Below are 27,271 nucleotides of genomic sequence, written 5' to 3' on the forward strand. Positions count from 1 at the left end.
ACAAACTATTTTCAAACGAGGGTCTGTGGCTTAATATCAATTTGGGTTTCCTTGCCATGAAATGTTTGAGAACCACTTGTCTGTCGGGTTGCCCGGTCTCTTGATGTTTACAGGTGTACATCCGGTCATCCTGGGGTTTGACAAATGTGCAGTTAAAGGACCACTTCATTTATTTTCAGCCTAACTTGATATAAATGGCCCTCACTAATCCTCGTTATAAGATTGCCTACATGCTCTAGGGCCTTGCACTCTTGAGCTGCAAGATCATCAAAACTAACGGAGTGAAATACTTATTTCCATTGTGGTTTTAAATGCATACACATTAAGTTTTAATGTATGAATAGAACATCATATTACAAAGTCTTTTAATTCACAGCATTCCAACAGAAGAGCAGTGTCTGCACTCGACACAGAAAACTTTGGTTACACAAAATGTAGAAAAGCCCACTCATTTCTAGAGTTTGAATCAGCAGGTATGATAAGCCTTTGTCTCAGCTGAACACATCTGCACGGAATGACTTATTTCCAGGAAAGGTGGGCAATGGTCCCTAGATTACCTTAATCGCTTAGTACATTTTGGAGGCAATTAAAATAAATGTCTTCGGCCATAACTTTGTCAAAAATAGCACAATTTCATTCAAAGTATTTACAAAATGCTGTGAATGGTATACCTGTTATTTCAGATGCATTGTTTACATGAAACTATTTGTATGAATTTATATTATCTTAAAAAAAAAATTGTAATGTGTCCTTAATATTTTTGTTGTCAGTGTGTGTGTGGGGGGGGGGGGGAAACTTCACATCTGGGTGTGAACGCAACCGCCATTGTGTGGGGAAACTGTTGCATCCAAATTATTTTTATCGCATCCAGTGTGACTGCAGTCACTGCACCTTGAGACAAATATGAGTTGTGTATCTAAACGGCTAATATAAAAACCTCACATCCCTGCCAACCAAGCACTCCTCAAACAATTTAAGATCAGTTGGGTGATAAACATCGTCACCTGCAGGCTAGAGTGACTGACTGTTCCACATAAGAAAGTTCCCAGTTTCAATCTACAACTCAAGGCAGGTGTTCACTGTAGTCTGAATGTCGAAGGTGTAACCGTTAGAAGGGTCTCATACCCTGTCTCAGACCCTGTATCGGCGGGGCTCTGTTGGGTGGGGTGATTGCTATGTCCAAATAGTCCCCAATCCTGAAACGTTGGGACTTTAGCGTCATAGAATCATCTGTGCCCTTCTGACCTGACACAGTGTTGCCAATGTCTTTCACTCTGAAACACAAAGAAGGCAGTGTCACAAAAACTACTCTAATTCACTTCAGAATCAGAATAAACTTTGTTGTCACATCACACGACTACAGGTGTAAAAGTGGGTGAATTTTTTTGTGCAAGCTCTCAACATCATTTGCAGTTACAGGAAGAGTTAGAATAGTAAAACGGACTAGAGAAGAAAAGGAAGGAACAACAAAATGAACAGGAAGGCACAGCCAAAGTAATGTACAAAGTCCTGTATAGATTTTCCTGTAGGCCTACACATACATTAACTACATTGGGTGAGTAGTTAACTTTAATATTGTTAATTCAAGTTTAATTAATGGGGTGGACCCCATTCTTTAAGTCAGCCACTGGGCCTAACCTGGAGCATGCGCACACACACACACACAAGCTGCATTTGTTTGGGTTCCTGCCTTTATTTTCATTTATACATTTGCACACACCACACTCCACTCACACATAGATACCTACCATTTATTCCCACATCATTGTTTAGGTTCATTATTGTTTACTTTAGAAAATGTAAGATTTTTTTGCATGTGTGGACTATGGATATACAGTCAAAAGGTGAGAGAACCATATTGTGTATTTTTTTAAGGTTTGTTGTGGCCAGTTAACTACCTGGCGTTTTGGAAAGCCTGTTCTATTGTTTTGACAAAAGAGGGGGAGGATTACAAAATTCTGTGGTTTGGAACTCGTCCACTCCAGCCACTGTGGTCAACAGCAAAGCTTGCCTTTTGCACCGATTACCTGTAGACTTGTCTTTGCAGGTCGGGGAAGACTATGGCAAAACTGAAATGTGTGCCCTTCTTGCGAGCGTCGGGATACACTTCTTTCACAAGACTTGTCAGCTCTTTCAATGTGGCATCCGTCCTGTGAGGAAACAACACAGAGAAAATCATAAAGCATCTTCTCAAAGGAGCATGGCACAAAACCTACACAGGAAAATCCTCAATTTGTAACTCTGAGAGTGTAACACTCTCTCTCTCTCTCTCTTAAATTAACATTCAGGATTTTACTGTGTATCAGTAAATTCACATCACAGTACCAGCTTGTACCACCTTCACAAGTATTTGTAAATTGTATTTGACTGTGCCTTCCACTTATTTTTGTTCTGTGTTCCTTTCTTCTCTATTCTAATGTTGAGAGCTTGCACACAAAAAAATACAATAAAGTTCAGATTATTCAGGTATTTTACCAGGTGTAAATTTGAAGCTCATTTGCAGGAACGTTGCCTCTGGTGAACTCATCCATCCTATGGTGTCGACCGCTATTGGTGGTGAAGACCCTCAGCAGGAGAGGGCATGTCTGGTTGGAGAGACAAGACAAAGCAGGAATGTAACTCAACAGGACAGTGTGACTTCCCTGTGGAACTCGGACGTCATGTTGATGAAGTCAGTCTTGTCCTAATATGGAGGCAAATGTTGTACTTTTTACTCCACTACAATTATTTGACAGCTTTAGTTACTTTGCATATTTAGATTATTAATACAAAACATACACTAAGACCCAGGGGTACTAGCCTTGGATCAAGACTATCACAGATTTATTTTATAGATTTTGACATTTGCATATCTAGATACGAAAGCAAAAGTCAGACTCGCTAAAATACATCTATGGTAGTCTTGATCCAAGGCTATAACAGTACAAATTTGAATACAGGACTTTGATCGTTGTAACCGTGTACTTCTACATTGTGGTTTTGTAGCCCCCCCCCCCTTTCAGAACCTTGTAGTAGGTGCCTTTTTTGTATTTTGGAATAGCGTCATCCCAAATACCCAAAAAGTATACAGGGTTACAAAAATGGGGCTGGCATTGCTGCATTTATTTGAGTAAGATAGGCCAGGGTTTCTCAAAGTGGGTGCCGCAGTATACTTTGATAATATTTGGAAATTATCAATATCACTTCAGTTTAACCACAATCTACACCAAATCTCTTCTCCAAAAATAGCAGATCTTCAACCTCACGTGTTGTAAATCTGCAATTTTTGGTGAATGCTCCCCCCAGAATAATATGGACGCTGGCTCAAATGGTTAAACGTCATGTATAAAGTTATATTCAATCTGTCCTAATGGAAACGGATATTCTCTCAAGTTTTCCTCGTGACATATTGTGTCTTAGGGGGAAGGATTGACCTATTTACGTACTGTATGTAATATTACATAAATGTATAAAGGTACTATATACTTCAGGGGTGCTGTGGATGAAAAGTTTAATTACAGGGGTGCCCTGAGCCAAAAAGGTTTGAGAACCACTGAAATAGGCACAGTATTTATTCAGTTCTAGCATTCATAGTGAAAGAGTGGGGTGGCTCCAACCAGTGTTGCCAGGTTTAGTGAGAGAAATAAGCAACCGGGTCTAGGAAAACAAGCAGGGTCTAGAGTAAGTAACACACAAGTAAATGGGTCCGTCACTCAAGTCGGCCCCCCTAGCGCATCCAGACAGTCGTCCGTGTGAAGCTCGTGGAAAAGTGGAGATATTTGACTAAACACACGTTTTCTGCCAGAACTTTCAAATGGATATGACACTAGAGGACAAAAAATGACTCCAAGTCTTAGGAATTAATTATTGGGTGAGTACAGACGGAGTTTAGAGCACTTTTACGGCCGCGCAGATCGTCACTACACAGCGCGCCTACGAGGGGGATCTATGACTGTGTATTTGGAATACTTGAAATGTATGTAAGATCACAGACATTCTAGGGCTAGGTCTAGAGAAGAAGCAACTTAGGTAGGCCACATGAGCTTGAGCACTTTATCGGCTATTTGAAAATAGCCGATCTACAAGCTCACAACACGTCGCATCTGAGCTTGTAGATTTGCTATTTTCAAAAACGCTTGCAATAAAATGTGCAATATTTGGATTTTTTTTTAACGAAACCCGCAACTACCAATATTTAAAAACAACTTTATAGAAAATGTGACATGGCAACACTGGCTCCAACCTTCTCTCTGTCCACTGGTTGCTCTGGTTCTTTCCTGATCTCCTCTTGTGTCACCCTGGATTCCACCACAGCCATCATTGCGCGTGCACGTGCACTTTCTGGGGAAAAAAGTTCAAAGTTAACCCTAACCCAACAACAACAGTCGGTTTTAACAAATGTTGTATCGCGGTCGTTTACTTCAGCAACAGCAACAACACTCAAAACAAACACAGAGCGCATACGGATGACGTTGTCAGGGGCAGTGTTGCCAGGTTCAACGAGAGAAACAAGCAACTAGATATATGAAAACAAGCCCAAAAGAAGCGGCTATGCTACATGAGCCCTTTCGACTAATTGAAAATAGCAGATCTACACGCTCACAACGGGTCGCATCTGCCATTTGAAAAAAAATGAATTCGAAACATTTTAACAACACAAATAGTGTATGGGGGTCCCTGGCACAACATACTTTCAGATGGGGGTCTGCAGACAAATATATTAATTTGGGGGTCCTTGACATGAAAATGTTTAAGAATCACTGGTTTTAAATCAACATTTACACAGCAAGCCCAAAATAAGCAACTACACTTTAGAAACAAGCCCAAAAAACTGCAACTCGCAACTACCAGCATTTACAAGCGACTTTACATAAAAATAAGCCCAAAGTCGATTATAATAAGCGGAGATGGCAACCCTGATGACGTCGTGGCTAAGCACTATTTTTCCTTGTTTTTTAATTATTATAACATTAAAATGAACACAGAAAAACACCATACAAATAAAGATCAAACAAATAATTATGTAGATAAATTAATACAAAACAAACGAACATTAAAACGTACCGGATATTCAACCTTACAAAGTGGATTGGTCCGAGAGTCACTCTGCTGATTCTGCTCTCCACAAACAGCAGAGGGCGCTGTTTTTCCTTTTAGAGAAAGTCTAGGCTAGGGAACGTGTTTCTTTTTTCTTTTTTTCATTTTTGTCTCTCGCTCTCTCTCGCTAGTCACCGCCATGTCCGCTTATTATAAGCTTCTTTTTCTGTAAAGTTGCTTGTAAATATTGATAGCGTTTTTTTGGGCATGTTTCTAAAATGTAGTTGCTTAAAATGTAGCTGCATATTTTGGGCTTGTTTCCAAATTTTGTTTAAACCAGTGGCTCTCAAATATTGTATTTATATATTTAATATATGTATCCAAAGAGAAAGACCTTCATATGAAAATGTTGTGCCAGGGACCCCCCCGCCCCCTGTTGCTCATGTGGCCTAGCCGCTTCTTTTTGGCCTGCTTTCATAGACCAGGCTGCTTATTTCTCTCACAAAACCTGGCAACACTGGTCACCAGTAGTCTGACCACCATTTTGGGAGTCAAAAAAAAAAAAAAGGAAAAAAAAATACACGTCTAACCCCACCACGCACGCACACATACACACACACACACACACACACACACACACACACACACACACACACACACACACACACACACACACCACGATACTATACCGTGGGTGGAGGAGAGAGAGTCTTCTTTAACATACTATGGTTCACACGTGCGTGGTGGCCGGCTGCAGGAACAGAAGAACCCCGGGCACCACGCTCTCCTTCTACCGCTTCCCCCGGGACCCTGAGAGGAAGCAGCGGTGGATCGCCGCCGTCAACCGGGAGGGATGGGCGCCCAACGACGGCAGCCGCCTCTGTAGCACTCACTTCATCTCAGGTACAACATCTAGCTCTGGTCCAGAGTTAGCTGTAGAATACAACTCTCGTAGACGTATTTATGATTCTGACGTTTTCAATCTACGAGAGTTGTAGGGTTCACCCCCCATGGACACGGAGACTTTCAGCACTATACCCCGTAGACACTCCAAACATGTACAAATTGAAAATAAAGGTGCTTACCCCCACGCCCCAAATGTTAACTCTCGCTACGGGATAGTAGTTTAATGTAATACTCCATATCTTTCAATAAAGAAGTGTTTTAATGCCGTATGTGGCCGAACGCCATTTTTTCACCCTCGTTTACTTACTGTTTACATTGAGTGTAATTCCGGGTTTCACCAGATGGGCGCGTCACTACCGCCCATTGGGAACATCCGACAGAATCGGCCACAGACGGCATTAAAACACTTCTGTATTGAAATATATGGATTATTACATTAAACTACTACCCCGTAGCGAGAGTTAACATTTGGGGCGTGGGGGTAAGCACCTTTATTTTCAATTTGTACATGTTTGGAGTGTCTACGGGGTATAGTGCTATAAGTCCCTGTGTCCATGGGGGATGAACCCTACAGCTCTCGTAGATTGAAAACGTCAGAATCATAAATACGTCTACGAGAGTTGTATTCTACAGCTATCTCAGAGTGTTAGTGAGTCCTCAACGCTCTGCCAGGCGCGCTGCTCTGCTCATAGACCGAAAATTCCACTGCCGTGGGTCTCCTTCTTTAGTAAGAAATAAACTAAACTATTTCGCTTCTCACCGAAACAAAGGCTGTTTTGTGTTGTTGAAAGTCTATTCTCCAGGGTGGGAAGCCTCTCAGCACCCCACCTTCTCTGTATAATACACTTTTTGGGCAGAAAAATAATATATGTCCACCAGACTGAAATTATCTTATTTACTCCACTGCGCCCTCTACAGATCTGGTAGAAAGACCCATTTTGTAGGCTGTATTACTGTACTGCCATATCTCGACCCAAAAAAGAACAGATCTGCAAGCTGACAACCAGTGTTGTCAGTTTTTTTGCGAGAGAGACAAGCAACCAGTTCCATGAAAATAGCCCAAAAGAAGCGAGGCCCTTCGCCCTTTAAACAATGTATACATTGGCTATTTGTATGTAAAACAAAAATAGTCGATCTAGAAGTTGTGAGCTTGTAGATCTGCTATTTCTTTTTTAAATCTTGAAGAAAAAATTAAACATTTGATATATTTTTGGAATATAAATCTTGTATGGTGGTCCCTGGCATAAAATATTTTCTGTCAGATGGGTGACAGCAAACAAATACATTTTAATTTGGGGGTCCTTGACTTGAACATGTTTGAGAGACACTGGTTTAAAAATACATTTTAAACCATTTAAACCATTTAAATTAGACAGCAAGCACAATAAGCAATTACACTTTAGAAATAAGCCCAAAAAACGACCAATATTTACAAGCAACTTTACAGAAAAACAAGCCCAAAGTCACTTAGAATAAGTAGACATGGCAACACTGCTGAAACAGTGTTGAGGACCAGGGCATCCTCGGCAAAAAGAGGAAAGGTTTTATTCCCCTGTTATTTCACCGGCTAGAAGTTAGACCAGTGATGTTTAAGAAAGAATGACTGTTCAGATAATTTCACCCTCTCCACTGTCATCTCCCCATAGGCTATACAATATAGCCTTTATAATAGACAGTTAGAATTCTGAACTACATCTAATCTAACAGTCTTCTGTTATGGGGGTGATGCAATGTACTTTTTACATACTGTATTCTCTTTGTCTTTGACCACCACTCCTTGTCTTGTTCTCTCCATACATTCAGGTAAGCAGGTGAAGAACCCGCGGTCACCAGATTATGTCCCCTCTGTGTTCACCGCCACCCCCTTGTCCCCAGAGATGAAGGAACCTGGTGCTTTTGAACTGGTAGACAAGCAGGAAGCGCAAGTAGAGGCCGCCAACGCCTTGCTTTTCCTCCAGGGCCAAGGCAGGTCATTGGCGGGGGAACACGGACAGACCCAGGCACGTGAAGAGGAGGAGGAGGCAGGGGATGAGGAGAGTGCCTCCTCGTCTGCCAGCAGCGATGGAGATGACAGCGACGATGATGATGATGACGACCTGGAATTGGCGAGTGACAGCAAAAGGGGAAAGTTTGCCCAGAAGTCATCGGACGTGGTGCCGTTGAACTTTGAGGACATCCTGAAAGCCCTCAAGAAAGAGAACCAGAGTCTCAGAGAGTCGGCGGAGAAGATGTCGCTCTCGGAGACCTCCCTGAAGAATGATGCAGAGAAGGTGAAGTTCTACACGGGTCTGCCCAACTACTTTGTGTTGGAGACCGTCATGTGGCTTCTGGCGCCCCACATGGACGGCATGAAGAACGTAAAGCTCACCAAGTTCCAGCAGCTTCTCCTGACTCTCATGCGGCTCCGCCTGGACCTGCGCAACCAGGACCTTGCCTACCGCTTTGGTGTGAAAGTCGGCACGGTGACCAGGACAGTCCACCGGATGGTCAACATCATGTCCTCCACCCTGGTCCCCACGGCCGTTTTCTGGCCCTCCAGGGCCGAGCTCCGGAAGAACCTTCCCGCTGCCTTGCGCTCCACGCATCCAGACTGCGCTGTCATCATAGACTGCTTCACTGTGCCCTTTGAGGAGCCCGTTTCCCGGACCAACCAGCAGCAGACGGCCTTGCTTACACCTCCGTCAGTCCACCAGGGTACAGGCAGTAGTACTATTAACATACTGAAGTACCTGATAGGCGTGGCTCCTCAGGGGGTGGTCACCTTTGTCTCCAGGGGCGTGCTGGGAAGTGTCAGCGACAAGAACCTGGCTGAGGGCTGTGGCTTCCTGTGCAAGCTCCTCCCTGGCGACGTTGTGCTGGCCAATCGGGACCTGGATATTGGTGAGTCCGTGGCCGCCCGCGGGGCCCTGTTCAGAACAGCTGGCGAGGGAGGAGGAGGAGAAGCATATGGGAGCTCTGGAAGTACCCTGCTGGTAGACTCGTGTTCCCCAGAGGTGCTGAGCGTGCACTGCCACGTGGAGAGGGTGATCTCCATGGTGAAGCAGAGATACGCCATGCTCACCGGCCCTGTGGAAAGCCCCTTTACCACAGCCTCGGAGCGCACGTCCAGCCTCTCCACCTTTGATAAGATTGTACAGGTCGCCTGTGCCTTAAACAACCTGTGCATCTCTGCTGCACCACTAGAGTGACGTGGAGAGCAGCAAACCGTGCTGCAACTCAGTCGCCAGTCAGGCACGTCCCCTTTACTGCTTTGGAACTGCATAAGCATCCTCACTACATCACTAAGTGAACACTACATGTTAAATACATGGAAAAAAAACGTTTTTCCAACTCATACAATCCAGTTCACGCGATCGCGTGTGTTATCTTTGTGTCCTAGGACAGTTTATTCCATAGTTGTGAACATGAACAACTCTTCCCAAACCAGGCACCACATGAAGTGTTGTCATTAAGGTACACAACTTTCAGCAGCTCATTCAGTTCATTCAAGATTCAAGTTTGTGGGCAGATGGAAGATTTGTTTAATCTTTCACAGCTTATCGAGTTAAAATGTGTGCTCTCTTTCAAATTCTACTGTATGAGGTATTGCATACGGTGGAGTTTGGGAAATGCAGTGCAGTAAGGAATGGACAATCGAAACAAAGTAATAAGACATATGCTCAAATTAAAACACAAACATAACGTGCAATAAAACAAGGCTGCCTTGAGTGCTAATTACGTTGTGCATGCTATGCGCTGCCTTCTCAGGGCCGTGGGTTTCTGAGCCATAAGATTATGAAACCAAACCATCATATAGTGGGAGAGAAAGCTTTTCAGAGCACATAATATGCAAAAAAAAAAAAGGATTAATAATTGTAGCACAATGCTGTTTAAATTCAAAAAATTACTTCAGCCTCCATAATAAACAAAAACAAAATCATTGTGATTTCTTTACTAATGTGTTTATACATTACTAAGCTGTTCCCTCTCCTGACATTTCCTATGCTTTTTAAGTGGAGCTGTACATTACTGTGACATCACATATTTGAGGGAGGAAGAAGAGACCCCTCATCTGTGGCTATTTGGGCAGGGTGAGAACTGTTCACCAATATGAGCTGAACCGTCTTGATGCACAGGAAAACCCTTTAAAAAGTCAGCTGTACATGCTATCACACTTCTCTGCATAATCGTAATGGTATATTTGGGATAGAAAATAAGCACCGTTATATGTCAAACGGACTAAAGAGAAGCCTTTGACAGTAAACACTTTCCAAAAGGCTATATGTCCCGGTAAAAGGAATGCAAAGATCTTTTCACTGACAAAGAAGCATCATTGACAAGATGAACGTTACGCTTTGCTGTGTTGATCTCATCAGGAGTTTTTGGCAGTTGGAGAATGTAGACGTAGATTGTGGTTCCAACGCCTTGGAGGGATGTGTTGGCATGTTTAACAAGTTATGTCTTTGCTTTAATTGATTGTTACATTTAGGGACCATGATTGTATATTCACTAGAAGTTCGGGCCGCTACGCGGCCCGAACGTCTAGCGTGACGCGTCGTTCACTTTGCAGTGCGCCATGTCTGGCGTTGTATCTCCAGCCGTTGTGGCTTTGGTGAAGTTGTCGTCATTGTGGTGGAGAGAGTTCTTGTGGTGGAGAGAGTTCCTTGTATAGATTATTACTATTTATCACTATGGAAGCCGTCGAACTGGTGCGATCTGACGGCATCCTAGAATTTATAGGTAGGATGTGATGTCATGTGATGTCACACTGGCGTTGTCATCGTGATGTCAGATTACGTCACACCGTCACACTGGCGTCGCATACGGACAACCGACATGGCGCAGGATTCAAATTGTATATATAGATGTGTATCAGACCTTTGTGTTTGTGACAGCATAAGACTGCAGGGTAGTTTAACCACATTAACCCTGGCATCTCTAGGCTTGTCGTTAGGTGAAAATAGGTGAACATTCTCCAAAATAGCCTAGGCCTATATAATCAATACGCTCATACACTGGTGTTGTGCAGCTAAAAGATCTACAAGCTCACAATGTTTGGATTCATTTATATATTATATATAGTTTGCCAGCTTGAACTTGGATATTGGTTCTCGCGGATGCCTTCTGGTCATATCTCATATTGTGTTCATCTCAATACCTGCAGTGCTAGAGTATTTGTTATTTCACGATCACACTTGGAGATATCTGGTGAAGTTAGGGCTGGGCAATATATCGATATTAAATCATTTTTGGGAAAAATAAATACATAATGTATATATGTGTACGTATTGAGGTATTTTGTCAAAAATATTGTGATATCATATTTTTGTCCATATCGCCCAGTCCTATGGTTAAATGAGTTAGCCTGCTTCTCTTGATATACCCCTTTGGTTCAGCGGTGTTGTCGGGTCTCCATTGTCGGTGCCTTAGTTTGTGAAACTGCTACTGCTGTTTAAATGGCTCTGATTTTTCTACAAATATTTTTGCACCATGCAGAATTCTTCTTGATCCTTGATTAAAACAGGATATACCCAGTTAGTATTGCTATATAAAGCAACATTTTCTTTGTCTTTTTTGTTGTTTTTACTGTTGTTACCCTGTTACACTCTTCTGCTGGAGAACAACTGAAAAAAAGCTTGCTTTTCTTACACGACTTCCCCTGTCTACTACTATCTAATATGTATTAAAATCTGAATGATGTCAGGTTTTTATGACCACTTACAATTTATTTTTGTTTACCTGATTGAGAAATGTGGGGCAAAAAAAGCAAATGGGTGGTTCTTAAACTTAGGCTTGGAACCCTAGCTTCCCTATTCTGTGCATGTCATAATAGGTTAAGATTCAATGGAAAATAGGCAGACATTAAAAGAAAATAGAAAAGGTAAAAGCTCACAACATCTCATAAGCAAGGAGACACGTTGTGAGCTGGTAGATTGGTTATTTTTGCCAAAGAGATTTGGTATAGTGGGGGTAAAGGAGGGGACCAAGTACAGAGGGTGATAGTGGTTAAATGGTTATTTTTCAACTGGTGGTTTGTTTACCAAAAGTGTTACAGATATCCTCACAATACTATGTGTTATCTACATATCTAAGTACACTAGTAACAAACTTTGGTCCAGGGAATTCGTACTAATGCTATATAGTTAGGATAAAATGTGTATTCGGGTTGACCTCGTCCCTGATAAGACCTCTGTTGATCCTGTGAGAGAAAATCAGTTGCCAAAGACAGCACAGCAGTTAAAAAAGAGGTTACGGGTGAAGAAAAAAAAGTACTGTATATTCAGCATGGTAGAAATATATCACCAATCAATGCAACACCATCAATAATTGGCAATAAAATACTATATACAGCATACAATATACAACAGATACACTCTCAGCAGTGTTTGCATAGTGCAAGCCATAGGAACATACAAGAGAACATACATTAAGCATGTCTAACATTGTCCACTACTGTACAGAACTGTTGTTTTCCCCGAGTCTATTGAACAAACTGAGCGAGCATCGTGTGCCTCATTATACATCTTCATAGCTAGCGACACAAAGGACTGTCTAAGTCTATTAGTTGTCCCCTTTGGGAAGATGAATCTATCATTAACCCTCCTGCTAATTGCAATTTGCATTTGCAAAGAAGAGAGCTAGCCGTTGCTGACTGATAGAACATCTGCAGCATCCTGGTACAATCTGGTGACTATTGTAACATCCACTCTGTTGTCGCCTGTTGCGTTACCTGTGATTTGTGTTGATGCCATAACTTACCGTGCTACTCTCTTCTTGTTCTGCATCAAGTAGAATGATTGTATTGGGTGTCAGATGTATACACCCTATACAATACTGCCTGATGCAGAACAAGAAAGAGAGTACCGGTATACTTTATTATTTATTGACGGTGTCTTCTTGCTCTGCACCAGGCGGGATGATTGTATAGGGCACTGGTTCCCAAACAGTGGGTCGGGATAGGGCACTGGTTCCCAAACAATGGGTCGGGACCCATTTGTGGGTCGTGGACACATACTGGTTCCCAAAAAGTGGGTCGGGACCCATTTGTGGGTCGTGGACACATTTTTATGGGTCACACCGGGTAAATATTTCGTTACTATTTTTGTTTCCTACATTTAGTTTTTAATCATTTCAAAACATTTTCAAAAACATTTTTCACTTTTTTCAGGAGAGACTGACCATCCAGGCACACCGCAGACTTTGTGTCAGAAGATTGAGGCCCTCACGAGTACTATTAAAACAAGAGATCGACGACTCCAACGGAAAAATGGTTTGATAACATTTAAGGCCTATTCAGACTTCAGTCACTATGAAACCTTTTATGCTTCTTTTCTGTATTCCTCTCTTTGCTCTCCCTCTGTCTGCCCCCAACCCCATTTTTTTTTCTTAAAACTATGTATGATGGATTGTGACAGAGCAGCCTGACAGACTAATTTCCTAATGTACAGCCGTACACATTAATTGTATGTTATGCTGTAGTGCTTAGCACTTGTAGATTCTCAGTCCCACAGGAGGTGCCCATTCTGCTGTGACTGGAATTCGAATATGCTTTTGTTTATCTGCACAGATGCTGTTATAGTCCATGAGCCAGACAAGATTTCATTATCGAAAGAGTGGGCAAAACCATACCTATATTAAATTGTTCATAGGGTCAATACGAGTAAATAAATATATGATAACCTCTCCACAGGAGCAGCTTTTTCATGGTTATCACACATTTTGTTATTTTCCCCATACGTACATGACAGGTGAAAAAATGACAACATTTTAAAAATAGTTATCATAATGAAACTTCCTGAGTTGATTACTTACATGAAGACAATGATTTATTGTACTACAAGTTTTCTGATATTGTATATTTAGATATGCAAATTTGGCATTAGGAATATGCCCGAATTTGCATAACTTTCCAGAATCAACATTGGAACATTGGACAAAGCCAGAGTCTACATTCTTATTTCATTTTGTTAAGATGTTGGAGTCAAAGGTTTTTAACAAGGGAATATTCAATATCTGGCTCAATTTTGGGGCTCTGGCTCATGGACTAAATGCCTAATTTGCATATTTAAATATACAATTAAAGAAAACTTGTAATACGATAAATCATTGTCTTCATGCAAGTAATCAACTCAGGAAGTTTCATTATGATAACTCTTTTTTTAAATTTTGTCATTTTTTCACCTGTCATGTACGTATGGGGAAAATAACAAAATGTGTGATAACCATGAAAAAGCTGCTCCTGTGGAAAGGTTATCATATATTTATTTACTCGTATTGACCCTATGAACAATTTAATATAGGTTTGGTTTTGCCCACTCTTTCGGTAATCATTGCTCAATTTTGGGGCTCTGGCTCATGGACTATTATGGGGAAGTTTCCTTGTATTGGGGTGTGGTGCCTGAAGAGCTGATTAATACATGGGGATCATCTTGGGTGGATTGCTACTGCACTGGGGTTGGTTGATTAGATAGCCAAGGGTGGAGTCTGAGTAGACTATATAAAGGGAACAGCTCTGGTAAGTGTGTGTTGCCATGGGGAGAGGCTGACACCTTACCTCTCTGTTGAAGTCATATTGTTTGAGTTGTCTTTTCCCTAGTTGTTCCCTACTAGAAACAAAAGGTTCTCCACATGTTATCCAGCAGTTTTTTAATAATCAGTGTTTAAAGTCGGTACTACTATACAGGGGTCATCAATGTGTCCATACACGGACAAACGTGTCCGTGGCAAGACTTTGATATGATTGATATGATTTTTGAAAAATCTAAAAACACTAGAGCCAGTATACTGACTTGCCAGTCTCCAGGTTTCTTCAGAATAGGTAGGACACTGAATTAATTCTTGCAGAAATACCAGTGGTGTAATACTTCTATACTGCCCTACAAAGCCAAAGTGCAGTGACTATACGCAAACAATTTAACTGATAAAAGGGTTCAAAATGCCCTTTGACATTAACACTCTAATAAAGACACTGCCAGACAGGTATCAAATCTTGTTAAACCAGGTACCAAACAGTGGTGGATACATAACATGCATGCCTAATGACTGGATCTTGTTAAACCAGGTACCAAACAGTGGCGGATACAGAACCTGCATGCCTAATGACTGGGTCTTGAAAAATCTGTCTGAGCCCTGTCTGTTTTTAAAAGCTTAGATTTTATAATGACCGGTGGATGAATTCTTTTCACTCTCTTTCTTTAAAGGAGTAGTTGGCTTAGGAATGCGTAAAAAAAACAAAGACTGTCCATGAATTCAGGACTTCATGGGGTGTGTAATTGATAGAAATTAAGTCATTTTTAGGTTAACTATTCCTTTAATGCTTTGAAAAGTTCAAAGCAATCAGTGAATCACTGATGGCCATGGAGATAATACAATACACTTGACTTTTAAAGCAATTTTTGAAATATGGTTACAAATGGCTCCATCTACGCCTTCCCTCTCAGCTTTCCACTTAATAAAATAAAATAAATTACAAAGTGATGAGGACTAACCACTCCCCCTTTTTAAAAACACAGTCTGTGTTCTCCATAGTGTCTACTGGACTAGTATATTAGTATTTATGGTAATATTATGGACCACTCATTTTGTATGTCCGTGGCAAAAATGGAGTTTGAGAAAAATGTCCTCCACAAGCTGGCATGTTGATGACCCCTGGGTGGTGGGGTTTTTAGCATATGGACCAATAGGGTAGCCACTTTAGTTTAACAACAAACCAACATGGCGACCCTTGGTCCGATGAAAACATGCAAAACATAGAAAATATGCTTCCAAAGTGTGCAAAAAATAATCGAAACAATGCTATATGCAACTCTCATCTGTCCAGAAAGAAGAGTTTCAGGAATTTACACAGACGAGATGGGATAGGCCTACCTACAGAACCTGCGTCAAACAGTGGCTTAGTTAGTGAGGGACGTTGATAAGAAACCCTGAGGATGCTGGGTTTCTCGCAACATGCTACCGGAGTTTTATTGACAAAAAGACATTAATGTGAGAGGGAAATGGCAGAAGGATCAACTCTCTCAAGCAGAAACGTCAGCAGGTAAGACACACGCACGCACACACACACACACACACACACACACACACACACACACACACACACACACACACACACACCATTTAGTGTTAGTTTTGACCAAGCTATATATGCCAAAGCTCAGCAAATCCGCTGGAAAGATGATGACTTGACAAAACGTCTAGTGATTAGACTAGGTGAGTTTCATACATGTCCTTCCTAGGTATTTTAGGAAAAAGGTTTGGTGATGCAGGGCTGCAAGAGTTGCCCACCAGGATCCATCAATGGTGTGATCAGTGGTCATCCACAGGAAATGCAGTCTGTTCTTTCATATGTTGTCATATTTGTACACTATTTTGCTGTTATTGCACAGTCTGACAATGTCACACCAACATTTCTCTGTTCGTACCTGTGAGTGTACGAACCAACGTACCAACCTCGGCCTGAGGGGATTGGTGGCAGGAATGATCGATCGAGCACTGATCATCGGCATGCAGTCACTGAAATGAAGTGGCTTAAGTGGTTTTAATGCACGCCTCAGTGAGTTAACATCAGTCTTTGTGCTGGATTTGTTCATTTTGTTGCATCCAATGTAAATTTGCAACTTTTAATCTGTTCCTCTCAGTAGCTGAACGCCAAGGACAAGATTGAAAACAATTCACAAGTGACATCTTTCATTATGAGTGCAGGGAATTTAAGACTGTGCATTTATTGCAATAATATATTATTAACCATTTGAATCAGTGGTTCTCAAAGTGGGGACTGGGGACAGATCAGCTATTTCCACTATGCTCTATTGTATACATGTATTAATATTATGGCTTATATTGGCAATAGTATTTTTTTTTTTTTATTTGTACTGTATGTGTCATTGTCAGTCATTTTGTATATTTCAGTTATTTGTCATATCTGCCCTGTGCAATTTCTGTTTTCCAGTCTCACCCTTAGAGATCCATGTTCAGACAGACAATGGACAAGGAGCAGTTGAAACACAAGAGATGTTGGACAGGTGAGACCAGTGGTGGAAGAAGTACTCACTTTTTGTACTTAAGTAAAAGTAGTAATACTGCAATGCAGAAATACTCTGTTACAAGTAAAAGTCTGGTATTCAAAATGTATGTCAGATAATTGTAGAGGAGTACAAAAGACAATATTAGCCTCTGAGATGAAGTGGAGTACAAGTACAAAGTATCAAGTAATTTAATACTCAAGCAAAGTTAAAGTACCTCTATTGTACTTAAGTACAGTAGGCTACTTGAGTAAATGTACTAGTTACTTAAACCACTGGGTAGCACATGACTATCACATTGAAACACTTGCTTAATTATTTAGGAAAAGGTGATTTAAATGTGTTAGTTGTCTCCTGCACATGAACATTTATTCAACCAATGATAACTAAACAAACGACATTTAAAGGGATTCTAGGCAACATTAAACCTAAATTAAAAAAAAGATTTATATATATATATATATATATATATATATATATATATATATATATATATATATATTGCATTTTCCCCCTCTATCAGCCACTATATAATGATGCTGGGGTGTTTTCCTGCATTGCACAGTCCTCTTTCTGAAATCCGTATTTTCCCTACAGTTTATATTTGTCCGGGACGTAAATTAACGCACGCATGTGCGTGTCCCTGTCCGTGTGAACTGTTCCGAGTGAAACCGAATGGAACCGAGTGCAGCCGACAAAAATGGAACGAGCCACCATTGTTTTCTGTGGTCAGTTTTTACTTTTTACTTTCGGTTTTAAAACGCTCTCAAACTTCTTTTTTGAGGAATTTACTTTTAAGATATTGTTTGGATAGAATTTAGTTGTTTAACTTCATATATGTGGTCAATTTATCATGACAGAGCCTATTTAAAAATACAAATTCAGAGAGCCGGCAGGGGTGGACCGGGCGGCCAGTGACACGCATTGTATCCGAATAAAGCAACCTATTTTCGGCATGGCCCGTTTAGAAGTCCCCCCTGCGTCACCCCCTGGTGGTCGGGGAAACAAACTGCTGATGAGGAGGGGGGGGGGGAGTGGAGGGGCGATGTTTGACAACAGTTTTTTTCTTTTTTTTATCTCTGAACTTGCCTACAATCCCTTTAAACAAGTGACATCATTGCTGATGTCACTGGTTTGGTCCAGTGACATCAGCAATGATGTCACCAATCACTGGTTTGGTCCAGTGGCATCAGCAATGATGTCACCAATCTTATTTAAGTGGAGAAAAAGATCTAAAGGCATTATGCTATTTGTCTTGGGAAGAGACACAGCGGTACCCAGAGGAGGTGATTGACGTGATAAAGAGTGGTTTGGCCGGTGACAGCACAGAGCTGTCACACAGTGTGCATTTCAATGACATCCCGGTTTATCTTTCATAAGAAATAAAGAACATAAATACAACAATGTCGTTAACCTTTGTTTTTAGAGCATTAAGAACACACGTTTCAAAGGTGGGAGTTTGCCAGTATGTGCAATCCTTACACACAGGCTGTCACCTGGCTGCTGAGAAAGCCCTGTTGATGAAGCTGAGGAAGAGTACTGGCTATACCTTCATAAACTGCAAGAAAGCACTGGAGAAGTTTGACAATGACATGACGCAGGCTGAGAATTGGTTACACGATCAAGCCCAGAAAGAAGGTTGGAGCAAAGCAAACAAGCTGGAAGGGCGGAAAGCAAAAGAGGGTCTGATTGGTCTTTTTGTAGGAGACAAAGCTGCAGTTATTGTGGAGGTAAACTGTGAGACAGACTTTGTTGCCCGTAATGAGAAGTTCCAGCAACTGGTTAAGGATGTGGCATTTTCCGCCATGGCTCACCACCAGATGAAAAATCAAGGCCAGGCAGGATATGTAAAGAATATGCTCGCAGCTGATCAGCTGAGTAAACTTAGTGTCACTGAAGGAACTTCACTGGCTGACCAGGTGGCTCTCACAATAGGTCATCTGGGTGAGAACATGGCAGTGAGGCGGGCAGTGACAGTGGGGGTCCCTGCCGGTTGCCAGATCGGGTCTTATGTGCATGCCAGTGTGACTGGCCAGAGTGACATGGCCATGGGCCGCTATGGTGCCCTGGTGGTGTTCCATGGTGGAAAGGAGGGGTCTCAGGAGGCTCTGGGGCGTAAGCTGGGTCAACATGTGGTGGGGGAGGCACCTGTGTCCCTTGGCAACATGGATGATCTGCCTTGTGGTGAGAGCGAGACTCGCCTGCTGCCCCAGACCTTCCTCTCAGACCCCAGCAGGACAGTGGCGCAGTTCCTCAAAGGGCAGGAGGCCCGAGTCCTGGACTTTGTCCGATTTCAATGCGGCGAAGTTACAGGTCTGTAACTGGGCACAGCGGTGGTGAACAGGCTGGTCAGCGGGTTCAATTGGATGGTCAATCGGTTGTCTGCGGGGAGCAGGAGTGTGGCCACGCGGGTCTCCAGCTTCAGACCCATGACTTGGCTACAGGTCTGGAACTCTATGGGTGAGTGACAGGACATTTTAACTCACTTGCCTTCCAATTTACTTGAATAAATAGCACAGCTGATTCTGCGATGGTACATTCATACCTGAAACATTATCCTTCCCATTATCATCTAATCACAATTATTTGAGATAATCACATATATTTTGCATAATCGTTTCTTTGTTGAAACATTTTCAAACATTTCAAAAGAAGTGGAAATATCTGATCTACAAGCTGTGAGCTTGTAGATCATCTATTTCCACAATGTTTTATAGGGTTAAAGTGATTAATCAGATTTTTATGCTAAATGATTAAGTCGTTTTGCTAGGGACTCCCTGGACTCTCGTTAAGAACCCCTGGGGGTCCCCGGACCCCACTATGAGAACCACTGCTGTAGATGCAGTGGGGTCATCTGTGGAGAGGTTGGTCCGACCACCCCTCCCCTACCACCCCTGGACCCTCAGCACTCCAGGAAGTGACTCTGCAGAACCTCAGGTAAAAAAATGATTGATAAATTAAAATGAATAAATGAGGGTGCTGATGGCCTAGCGGTTAAGGTGCACACCACATAAAGGTTCTAATGCAGCTAGACAGCAAGTCACGGGTTCGATTCTCAAACCCGACTACCCGCGTGTCACTCAACTCCCCGTTTCCTGTCACTCTACAGTGCACTATACAAATTAAGGCAGAAAGGCCCTAAAATGAATTAATTTCATAAAGCAAAAAAGGACGTACTACTGTGCAAAAGATGCTGTGCTCTCCAGAGGATTGATTAATATTAATCTGTCAAAGTTTTAATCAGAAAGAACAAAAAAGGGTCTGGGATCTTAGTATAATCTGAGATTCAATTGGAATCGACTTCTGAAAAGTCTATTTTACAGATTTTCGTTTCAGAACTTAAATCAAAAATTGCTTCATTTTTAAACGTTTCTTGTCTCCCAAAATATCTGGAAAATGATACATTTTCTGATATTCTGATTAGTATTTTGGCGTTTTTTGATTTGGGACTGACACTGAAAAAAAGCTATTAAAAAAGGTTTTTGACATTTTTTCACCCCAGAACAAAAATCTAATAATGGCTTCATTTTTCAAATTTTCTAGCCCACAAAAGAAATCAGGAAAACGCTCAATTTTTCTGATATTCTGATTAATATTTTGGCGTCTTTTGATTTGGGACTGACAATGAAAAGAGCTCTTAAGGAAGTGTTTTTCCATTTCTTTCATCCCAGAACAAAAATCAAAGAATGGCTTTATTTTTCCAATTTTCTAGCCCACCAAAAATCTAGAAATTGCTAAATATTTCTGATATTCTGATTAGTATTTTGTCATTTTTTGAATTGGGACTGACAAAGGAAAAAGCTCTTTATTTATCTTTGTTTTTCTTAATTCATCTGGAATCTAAAAGTCTGAAATGGTTATTATTTGAAATGTCAGTCATCTTTTAATCTACCTTTTTCAACAAAACAAATGACCACATGTCAGATCACGTGGTCTTTGTCCTTCAAAGTAAAAGTTGCAGTCTAACATGCAAGCAATAGGATCTGCAGACAGACAGATAGATAATCAAGTGTCTTGCAGAAAAAAAATTGGGCCATACTGCATAATCTATAATAGGTTCCTGTATATCTTACAATAAATGCACCAAATCTCTGTATGTAGTATGTCTGTAATCCACGTATCTCGAGAACCGTTCAACCGCCCGACTTCAAATTCGCCACACACGTCACAGACGACCAAGGGAGTGCAGTGCCCCGCGTCGAGGCGATCGGATAGGTGGTTGTCCAGAACCGTCAGAAAAGCCTATGGATTGATTTGGCAAATTCCACACACCTGCCATTTGATTAGTTCGTCAGTCCACTTTCCACAGTCAGTTTGCACACAGTCAGTTTCACACATTCTCAACATATTCTCCACAGACCCACTGCACAAGGACTTTCCATAACTGTCAACCCCCCTCATATGCCCATATATGGCCATACCCATATATGGGCATATACTGATAACATCAGGGATCTCCATATATCAGCATAAAAGGGACAAGGACAGACACAGAGATTTCCATATATGGCCATAAAAGGGACACAGACAGACAGACGCACAGATACAGAGATCTCCATATATGGGCACAAAAGGGAGACAACGGGTGCTATGACAACGGGTATAACAGGTATTGCATAACAGCGTGGGGCATGCATTCCCTATTTTCATTGTTCCCAACTTGCATCGTTCCCAAGTAGGCCGGTGACCGACGGGCACAGGTCTAGTCTTATAAAAAAAGAAAATCTCCCAACTTGATTTCATTTTCTCCTCATTTAGTGTTGAGGCCCTTGGCCGATATGCTACTGACCACAGTTCACTTTGAGGCCATGCTCACTGCTGGGCCTATGGATCACCAGGCTCAAAGTTTAGTGCTGATACTAAGCCATTCAACTGCATCCTCCTTGCCATGTCTTATGTCCTGGGGGGTTCTCTGCCAAGTCAATGGCACCAGCTGAGGCAGCTGACGTATTTGTTATATTCCTCAAATGAATCGCGGTTTACTTAATATTATACAAATTCTTCCAATTCTGATTTGCCACTGCAATCCACATTAGTTGTGGGTCTCTGGGGACATTAACACCATGAACACTCCAAAACCTGTGTGGAATTTGCCAAATCAATCCATAGGCTTTTCTGGCGGTTCTGGACAACCGCCTATCCGATCGCCTCGACGCCGGGCACTGCACTCCCTTGGTCGCCTGTGACGTGTGTGGCGAATTTGAATTAGGGCAGTTGAACGGTTCTCGAGATACGTGGATTACAGACATACATACAGAGATTTGTTGCATTTATTGTAAGATATACAGTAGCCTATTATAGATTATGCAGACTCCTCCCTGTGTTTAATTAAGGGTAATGTTATGTAGCAGGTGTGTAAATAAGAGCAGGTGTGATCAATTTGTATTCAAAATGTTTGTGGTGGGGCAGGAGGTTTTTGCTTTAGCTCAATCTGTCGATGGAGCCACACTGGCTGCTGAGAAAGCCCTGTTGATGAAGCGGAGGAAGAGCACTGGCTATACCTTCATAAACTGCAAGAAAGCACTAGAGAAGTTTGACAATGACATAATGCAGGCTGAGAATTGGTTACACGATCAAGCCCAGAAAGAAGGTTGGAACAAAGCAAACAAGCTGGAAGGACGAAGGTCTGATTGGTCTTTTTGTAGGAGACAAAGCTGCAGTTATTGTTGAGGTAAACTGTGAGACAGACTTTGTTGCCTGTAATGAGAAGTTCCAGTAACTGGTTAAGGATGTGGCATTTGCCTCCATGGAGGCCTTATTCTCGTACAGCCAGTACACGGTGTATGGGCTTGAGCTGGTACCGATTTTCTACCGATTTTCAACCGTACTATCTCTCAATGCATTGATCCTAGGTATCCGAAGGTGACGACTCTGAGGTGCTTTGTGTCACGCCCGATGAGAAGACCAACTTCCAGCACGTCATGTGTGTGCAGAGGTAACAAAACTTATAAAAGAGTTACCATAGTGTAGACATTAATACATTTACATTGCATTGGCAGTTTAGCTGACACTACTAACCTGAGTTTTTCTATCTCCTCTTTGCTATCTTCAAGCCAAGCTCTCATTCGTGGCGTAAAACCAGAGAAATGCATATGGACCAGTTACGACGAAGGTAAATATAACACCAATTGACCACAGGAAATAAAGTGCATAATGTATGTTGTGTTCTAGCCCAGTGGTAAAAGTAAACAAATAGAAGAACATCTGTAGATAATTTATTGTTTTATATTTTTGAGATTATAGCATTTCTTGTAGGCTCCTTCAATTTAAGTTACAATTTAGAGTAGGCTAATTGTTCCAAGCCTGAATGTAATTCTTCAAATATTGTTATTTTTTGGTTTATTGTAGTATTGAGTATTGGGGGGGATTTGTGCTTAATTAAGGGTAATGTTATGTAGCAGGTGTGTAAATAAGAGCAGGTGTGATCAATTTGTAATACAAAATGTTTGTGGTGCGGCAGGAGTTTTTTTGTGTGTTTGTTTTAGCTCAAGCTGTCGATGGAGCCACACTGGCTGCTGAGAAAGCCCTGTTGATGAAGCTGAGGAAGAGCACTGGCTATACCTTCATAAACTGCAAGAAAGCACTAGAGAAGTTTGACAATGACATAATGCAGGCTGAGAATTGATTACACGATCAAGCCCAGAAAGAAGGTTGGAGCAAAGCAAACAAGCTGGAAGGACGAAGGTCTGATTGGTCTTTTTGTAGGAGACAAAGCTGCAGTTATTGTTGAGGTAAACTGTGAGACAGACTTTGTTGCCTGTAATGAGAAGTTCCAGTAACTGGTTAAGGATGTGGCATTTGCCTCCATGGAGGCCTTATTCTCGTACAGCCAGTACACGGTGTATGGGCTTGAGCTGGTACCGATTTTCTACCGATTTTCAACCGTACTATCTCTCAATGCATTGATCCTAGGTATCCGAAGGTGACGACTCTGAGGTGCTTTGTGTCACGCCCGATGAGAAGACCAACTTCCAGCACGTCATGTGTGTGCAGAGGTAACAAAACTTATAAAAGAGTTACCATAGTGTAGACATTAATACATTTACATTGCATTGGCAGTTTAGCTGACACTACTAACCTGAGTTTTTCTATCTCCTCTTTGCTATCTTCAAGCCAAGCTCTCATTCGTGGCGTAAAACCAGAGAAATGCATATGGACCAGTTACGACGAAGGTAAATATAACACTAATTGACCACAGGAAATAAAGTGCATAATGTATGTTGTGTTCTAGCCCAGTGGTAAAAGTAAACAAATAGAAGAACATCTGTAGATAATTTATTGTTTTATATTTTTGAGATTATAGCATTTCTTGTAGGCTCCTTCAATTTAAGTTACAATTTAGAGTAGGCTAATTGTTCCAAGCCTGAATGTAATTCTTCAAATATTGTTATTTTTTGGTTTATTGTAGTATTGAGTATTGGGGGGGATTTGTGCTTAATTAAGGGTAATGTTATGTAGCAGGTGTGTAAATAAGAGCAGGTGTGATCAATTTGTAATACAAAATGTTTGTGGTGCGGCAGGAGTTTTTTTGTGTGTTTGTTTTAGCTCAAGCTGTCGATGGAGCCACACTGGCTGCTGAGAAAGCCCTGTTGATGAAGCTGAGGAAGAGCACTGGCTATACCTTCATAAACTGCAAGAAAGCACTAGAGAAGTTTGACAATGACATAATGCAGGCTGAGAATTGATTACACGATCAAGCCCAGAAAGAAGGTTGGAGCAAAGCAAACAAGCTGGAAGGACGAAGGTCTGATTGGTCTTTTTGTAGGAGACAAAGCTGCAGTTATTGTTGAGGTAAACTGTGAGACAGACTTTGTTGCCTGTAATGAGAAGTTCCAGTAACTGGTTAAGGATGTGGCATTTGCCTCCATGGAGGCCTTATTCTCGTACAGCCAGTACACGGTGTATGGGCTTGAGCTGGTACCGATTTTCTACCGATTTTCAACCGTACTATCTCTCAATGCATTGATCCTAGGTATCCGAAGGTGACGACTCTGAGGTGCTTTGTGTCACGCCCGATGAGAAGACCAACTTCCAGCACGTCATGTGTGTGCAGAGGTAACAAAACTTATAAAAGAGTTACCATAGTGTAGACATTAATACATTTACATTGCATTGGCAGTTTAGCTGACACTACTAACCTGAGTTTTTCTATCTCCTCTTTGCTATCTTCAAGCCAAGCTCTCATTCGTGGCGTAAAACCAGAGAAATGCATATGGACCAGTTACGACGAAGGTAAATATAACACTAATTGACCACAGGAAATAAAGTGCATAATGTATGTTGTGTTCTAGCCCAGTGGTAAAAGTAAACAAATAGAAGAACATCTGTAGATAATTTATTGTTTTATATTTTTGAGATTATAGCATTTCTTGTAGGCTCCTTCAATTTAAGTTACAATTTAGAGTAGGCTAATTGTTCCAAGCCTGAATGTAATTCTTCAAATATTGTTATTTTTTGGTTTATTGTAGTATTGAGTATTGGGGGGGATTTGTGCTTAATTAAGGGTAATGTTATGTAGCAGGTGTGTAAATAAGAGCAGGTGTGATCAATTTGTAATACAAAATGTTTGTGGTGCGGCAGGAGTTTTTTTGTGTGTTTGTTTTAGCTCAAGCTGTCGATGGAGCCACACTGGCTGCTGAGAAAGCCCTGTTGATGAAGCTGAGGAAGAGCACTGGCTATACCTTCATAAACTGCAAGAAAGCACTAGAGAAGTTTGACAATGACATAATGCAGGCTGAGAATTGATTACACGATCAAGCCCAGAAAGAAGGTTGGAGCAAAGCAAACAAGCTGGAAGGACGAAGGTCTGATTGGTCTTTTTGTAGGAGACAAAGCTGCAGTTATTGTTGAGGTAAACTGTGAGACAGACTTTGTTGCCTGTAATGAGAAGTTCCAGTAACTGGTTAAGGATGTGGCATTTGCCTCCATGGAGGCCTTATTCTCGTACAGCCAGTACACGGTGTATGGGCTTGAGCTGGTACCGATTTTCTACCGATTTTCAACCGTACTATCTCTCAATGCATTGATCCTAGGTATCCGAAGGTGACGACTCTGAGGTGCTTTGTGTCACGCCCGATGAGAAGACCAACTTCCAGCACGTCATGTGTGTGCAGAGGTAACAAAACTTATAAAAGAGTTACCATAGTGTAGACATTAATACATTTACATTGCATTGGCAGTTTAGCTGACACTACTAACCTGAGTTTTTCTATCTCCTCTTTGCTATCTTCAAGCCAAGCTCTCATTCGTGGCGTAAAACCAGAGAAATGCATATGGACCAGTTACGACGAAGGTAAATATAACACTAATTGACCACAGGAAATAAAGTGCATAATGTATGTTGTGTTCTAGCCCAGTGGTAAAAGTAAACAAATAGAAGAACATCTGTAGATAATTTATTGTTTTATATTTTTGAGATTATAGCATTTCTTGTAGGCTCCTTCAATTTAAGTTACAATTTAGAGTAGGCTAATTGTTCCAAGCCTGAATGTAATTCTTCAAATATTGTTATTTTTTGGTTTATTGTAGTATTGAGTATTGGGGGGGATTTGTGCTTAATTAAGGGTAATGTTATGTAGCAGGTGTGTAAATAAGAGCAGGTGTGATCAATTTGTAATACAAAATGTTTGTGGTGCGGCAGGAGTTTTTTTGTGTGTTTGTTTTAGCTCAAGCTGTCGATGGAGCCACACTGGCTGCTGAGAAAGCCCTGTTGATGAAGCTGAGGAAGAGCACTGGCTATACCTTCATAAACTGCAAGAAAGCACTAGAGAAGTTTGACAATGACATAATGCAGGCTGAGAATTGATTACACGATCAAGCCCAGAAAGAAGGTTGGAGCAAAGCAAACAAGCTGGAAGGGCGGAAAGCATAAGAAGGTCTGATTGGTATTTTTGTAGGAGCTGCAGTTATTGTGGAGGTAAACTGTGAGGCAGACTTTGTTGCCTGTAATGAGAGTTCCAGCAACTGGTTAAGGATGTGGCATTTGCCGCCATGGCTCACCACCGGATGAAAAATCAAGGCCAGGCAGGATATGTAAAGAATATGCTCGCAGCTGATCAGCTGAGTAAACTTAGTGTCACTGAAGGAACTTCACTGGCTGACCAGGTGGCTCTCACAATAGGTTGTCTGGGTGAGAACATGCCAGTAACCTTCAAAATCGACACGGGGGCTGACGCTACAGTTACATTACAGTGGTCCAGCTGCTTGCACGGGCCACCTTGGAGGCCTTATTCCCGTACGGCCAGTACATGGTGTATGGGCTCGAGCTGGTACCGATTTTCACTGTACTATCTCACAATGCATGGATCCAAGGTATCCGAAGGTGACGACTCTGAGGTGCTTTGTGTCAC

General features: G+C 41.6%; 5 protein-coding genes across 6 annotated transcripts; 4 read left to right on the forward strand and 1 right to left on the reverse strand.

Annotated features, from left to right (window-relative positions):
• Nucleotides 1-352: 352 nt before the first annotated feature.
• sap18 (Sin3A-associated protein) lies at nt 353-5,839 on the reverse strand. Of its 2 annotated transcripts, XM_084085470.1 has the most exons (5): nt 5,741-5,839; nt 4,223-4,320; nt 2,476-2,585; nt 2,028-2,150; nt 353-1,274 (listed from the first exon to the last, which is right to left on the reverse strand). In XM_084085470.1, the coding sequence occupies exons 2-5, from the start codon at nt 4,298-4,300 to the stop codon at nt 1,109-1,111; spliced, it is 477 nt and encodes a 158-aa protein (XP_083941596.1). In that variant the 5' UTR covers nt 4,301-4,320; nt 5,741-5,839; the 3' UTR covers nt 353-1,108. The 2 variants fall into 2 exon arrangements, with proteins under 2 accessions (XP_083941596.1, XP_083941595.1); XM_084085469.1 differs by lacking the exon at nt 5,741-5,839 and having other exon boundaries at nt 4,223-4,408.
• On the forward strand, nt 5,620-10,398 carry LOC311065238 (uncharacterized protein). Its single transcript, XM_084085468.1, has 2 exons — nt 5,620-5,919; nt 7,726-10,398. Exons 1-2 carry the CDS (start codon nt 5,742-5,744, stop codon nt 9,108-9,110), a joined length of 1,563 nt encoding a protein of 520 aa, XP_083941594.1. The 5' UTR covers nt 5,620-5,741; the 3' UTR covers nt 9,111-10,398.
• A 7,927-nt stretch (nt 10,399-18,325) lies between these two features.
• On the forward strand, nt 18,326-19,243 carry LOC311064292 (elongation factor Ts, mitochondrial-like; the record flags this gene model as incomplete). The annotated part of the gene is made up of 1 exon (XM_084084126.1): nt 18,326-19,243. One exon carries the CDS (start codon nt 18,326-18,328, stop codon nt 19,241-19,243), a length of 918 nt encoding a protein of 305 aa, XP_083940252.1.
• A 5,271-nt stretch (nt 19,244-24,514) lies between these two features.
• LOC311064293 (elongation factor Ts, mitochondrial-like) lies at nt 24,515-25,604 on the forward strand (the record flags this gene model as incomplete). Its single annotated transcript, XM_084084127.1, has 5 exons — nt 24,515-24,573; nt 24,626-24,713; nt 24,895-24,977; nt 25,096-25,154; nt 25,503-25,604. 5 exons carry the CDS (start codon nt 24,515-24,517, stop codon nt 25,559-25,561), a joined length of 348 nt encoding a protein of 115 aa, XP_083940253.1. The 3' UTR covers nt 25,562-25,604.
• Nucleotides 25,575-26,664, forward strand: LOC311064294 (elongation factor Ts, mitochondrial-like; the record flags this gene model as incomplete). The annotated part of the gene is made up of 5 exons (XM_084084128.1): nt 25,575-25,633; nt 25,686-25,773; nt 25,955-26,037; nt 26,156-26,214; nt 26,563-26,664. 5 exons carry the CDS (start codon nt 25,575-25,577, stop codon nt 26,619-26,621), a joined length of 348 nt encoding a protein of 115 aa, XP_083940254.1. The 3' UTR covers nt 26,622-26,664.
• Between the last annotated feature and the right edge of the window lie 607 nt (nt 26,665-27,271).

Source organism: Gymnoscopelus microlampas (genome assembly GCF_963454915.1).
Source record: "Gymnoscopelus microlampas genome assembly, chromosome: 17".
In the NCBI taxonomy this organism is placed as follows: Eukaryota; Metazoa; Chordata; class Actinopteri; order Myctophiformes; family Myctophidae; genus Gymnoscopelus; species Gymnoscopelus microlampas.

Excerpts from the sequence above, each read along its gene's own strand:
- sap18 (XM_084085470.1), bottom strand. The coding sequence starts at position 4,300 with ATGATGGCTGTGGTGGAATCCAGGGTGACACAAGAGGAGATCAGGAAA. Across the intron at positions 2,586-4,222 it reads AACCAGTGGACAGAGAGAAG|ACATGCCCTCTCCTGCTGAG; the intron begins GTTGGAGCCAGT and ends CTCTCCAACCAG. Across the intron at positions 2,151-2,475 it reads GAGCTTCAAATTTACACCTG|GACGGATGCCACATTGAAAG; the intron begins GTAAAATACCTG and ends GTTTCCTCACAG.
- LOC311065238 (XM_084085468.1), top strand. The coding sequence starts at position 5,742 with ATGGTTCACACGTGCGTGGTGGCCGGCTGCAGGAACAGAAGAACCCCG. Across the intron at positions 5,920-7,725 it reads TAGCACTCACTTCATCTCAG|GTAAGCAGGTGAAGAACCCG; the intron begins GTACAACATCTA and ends CCATACATTCAG.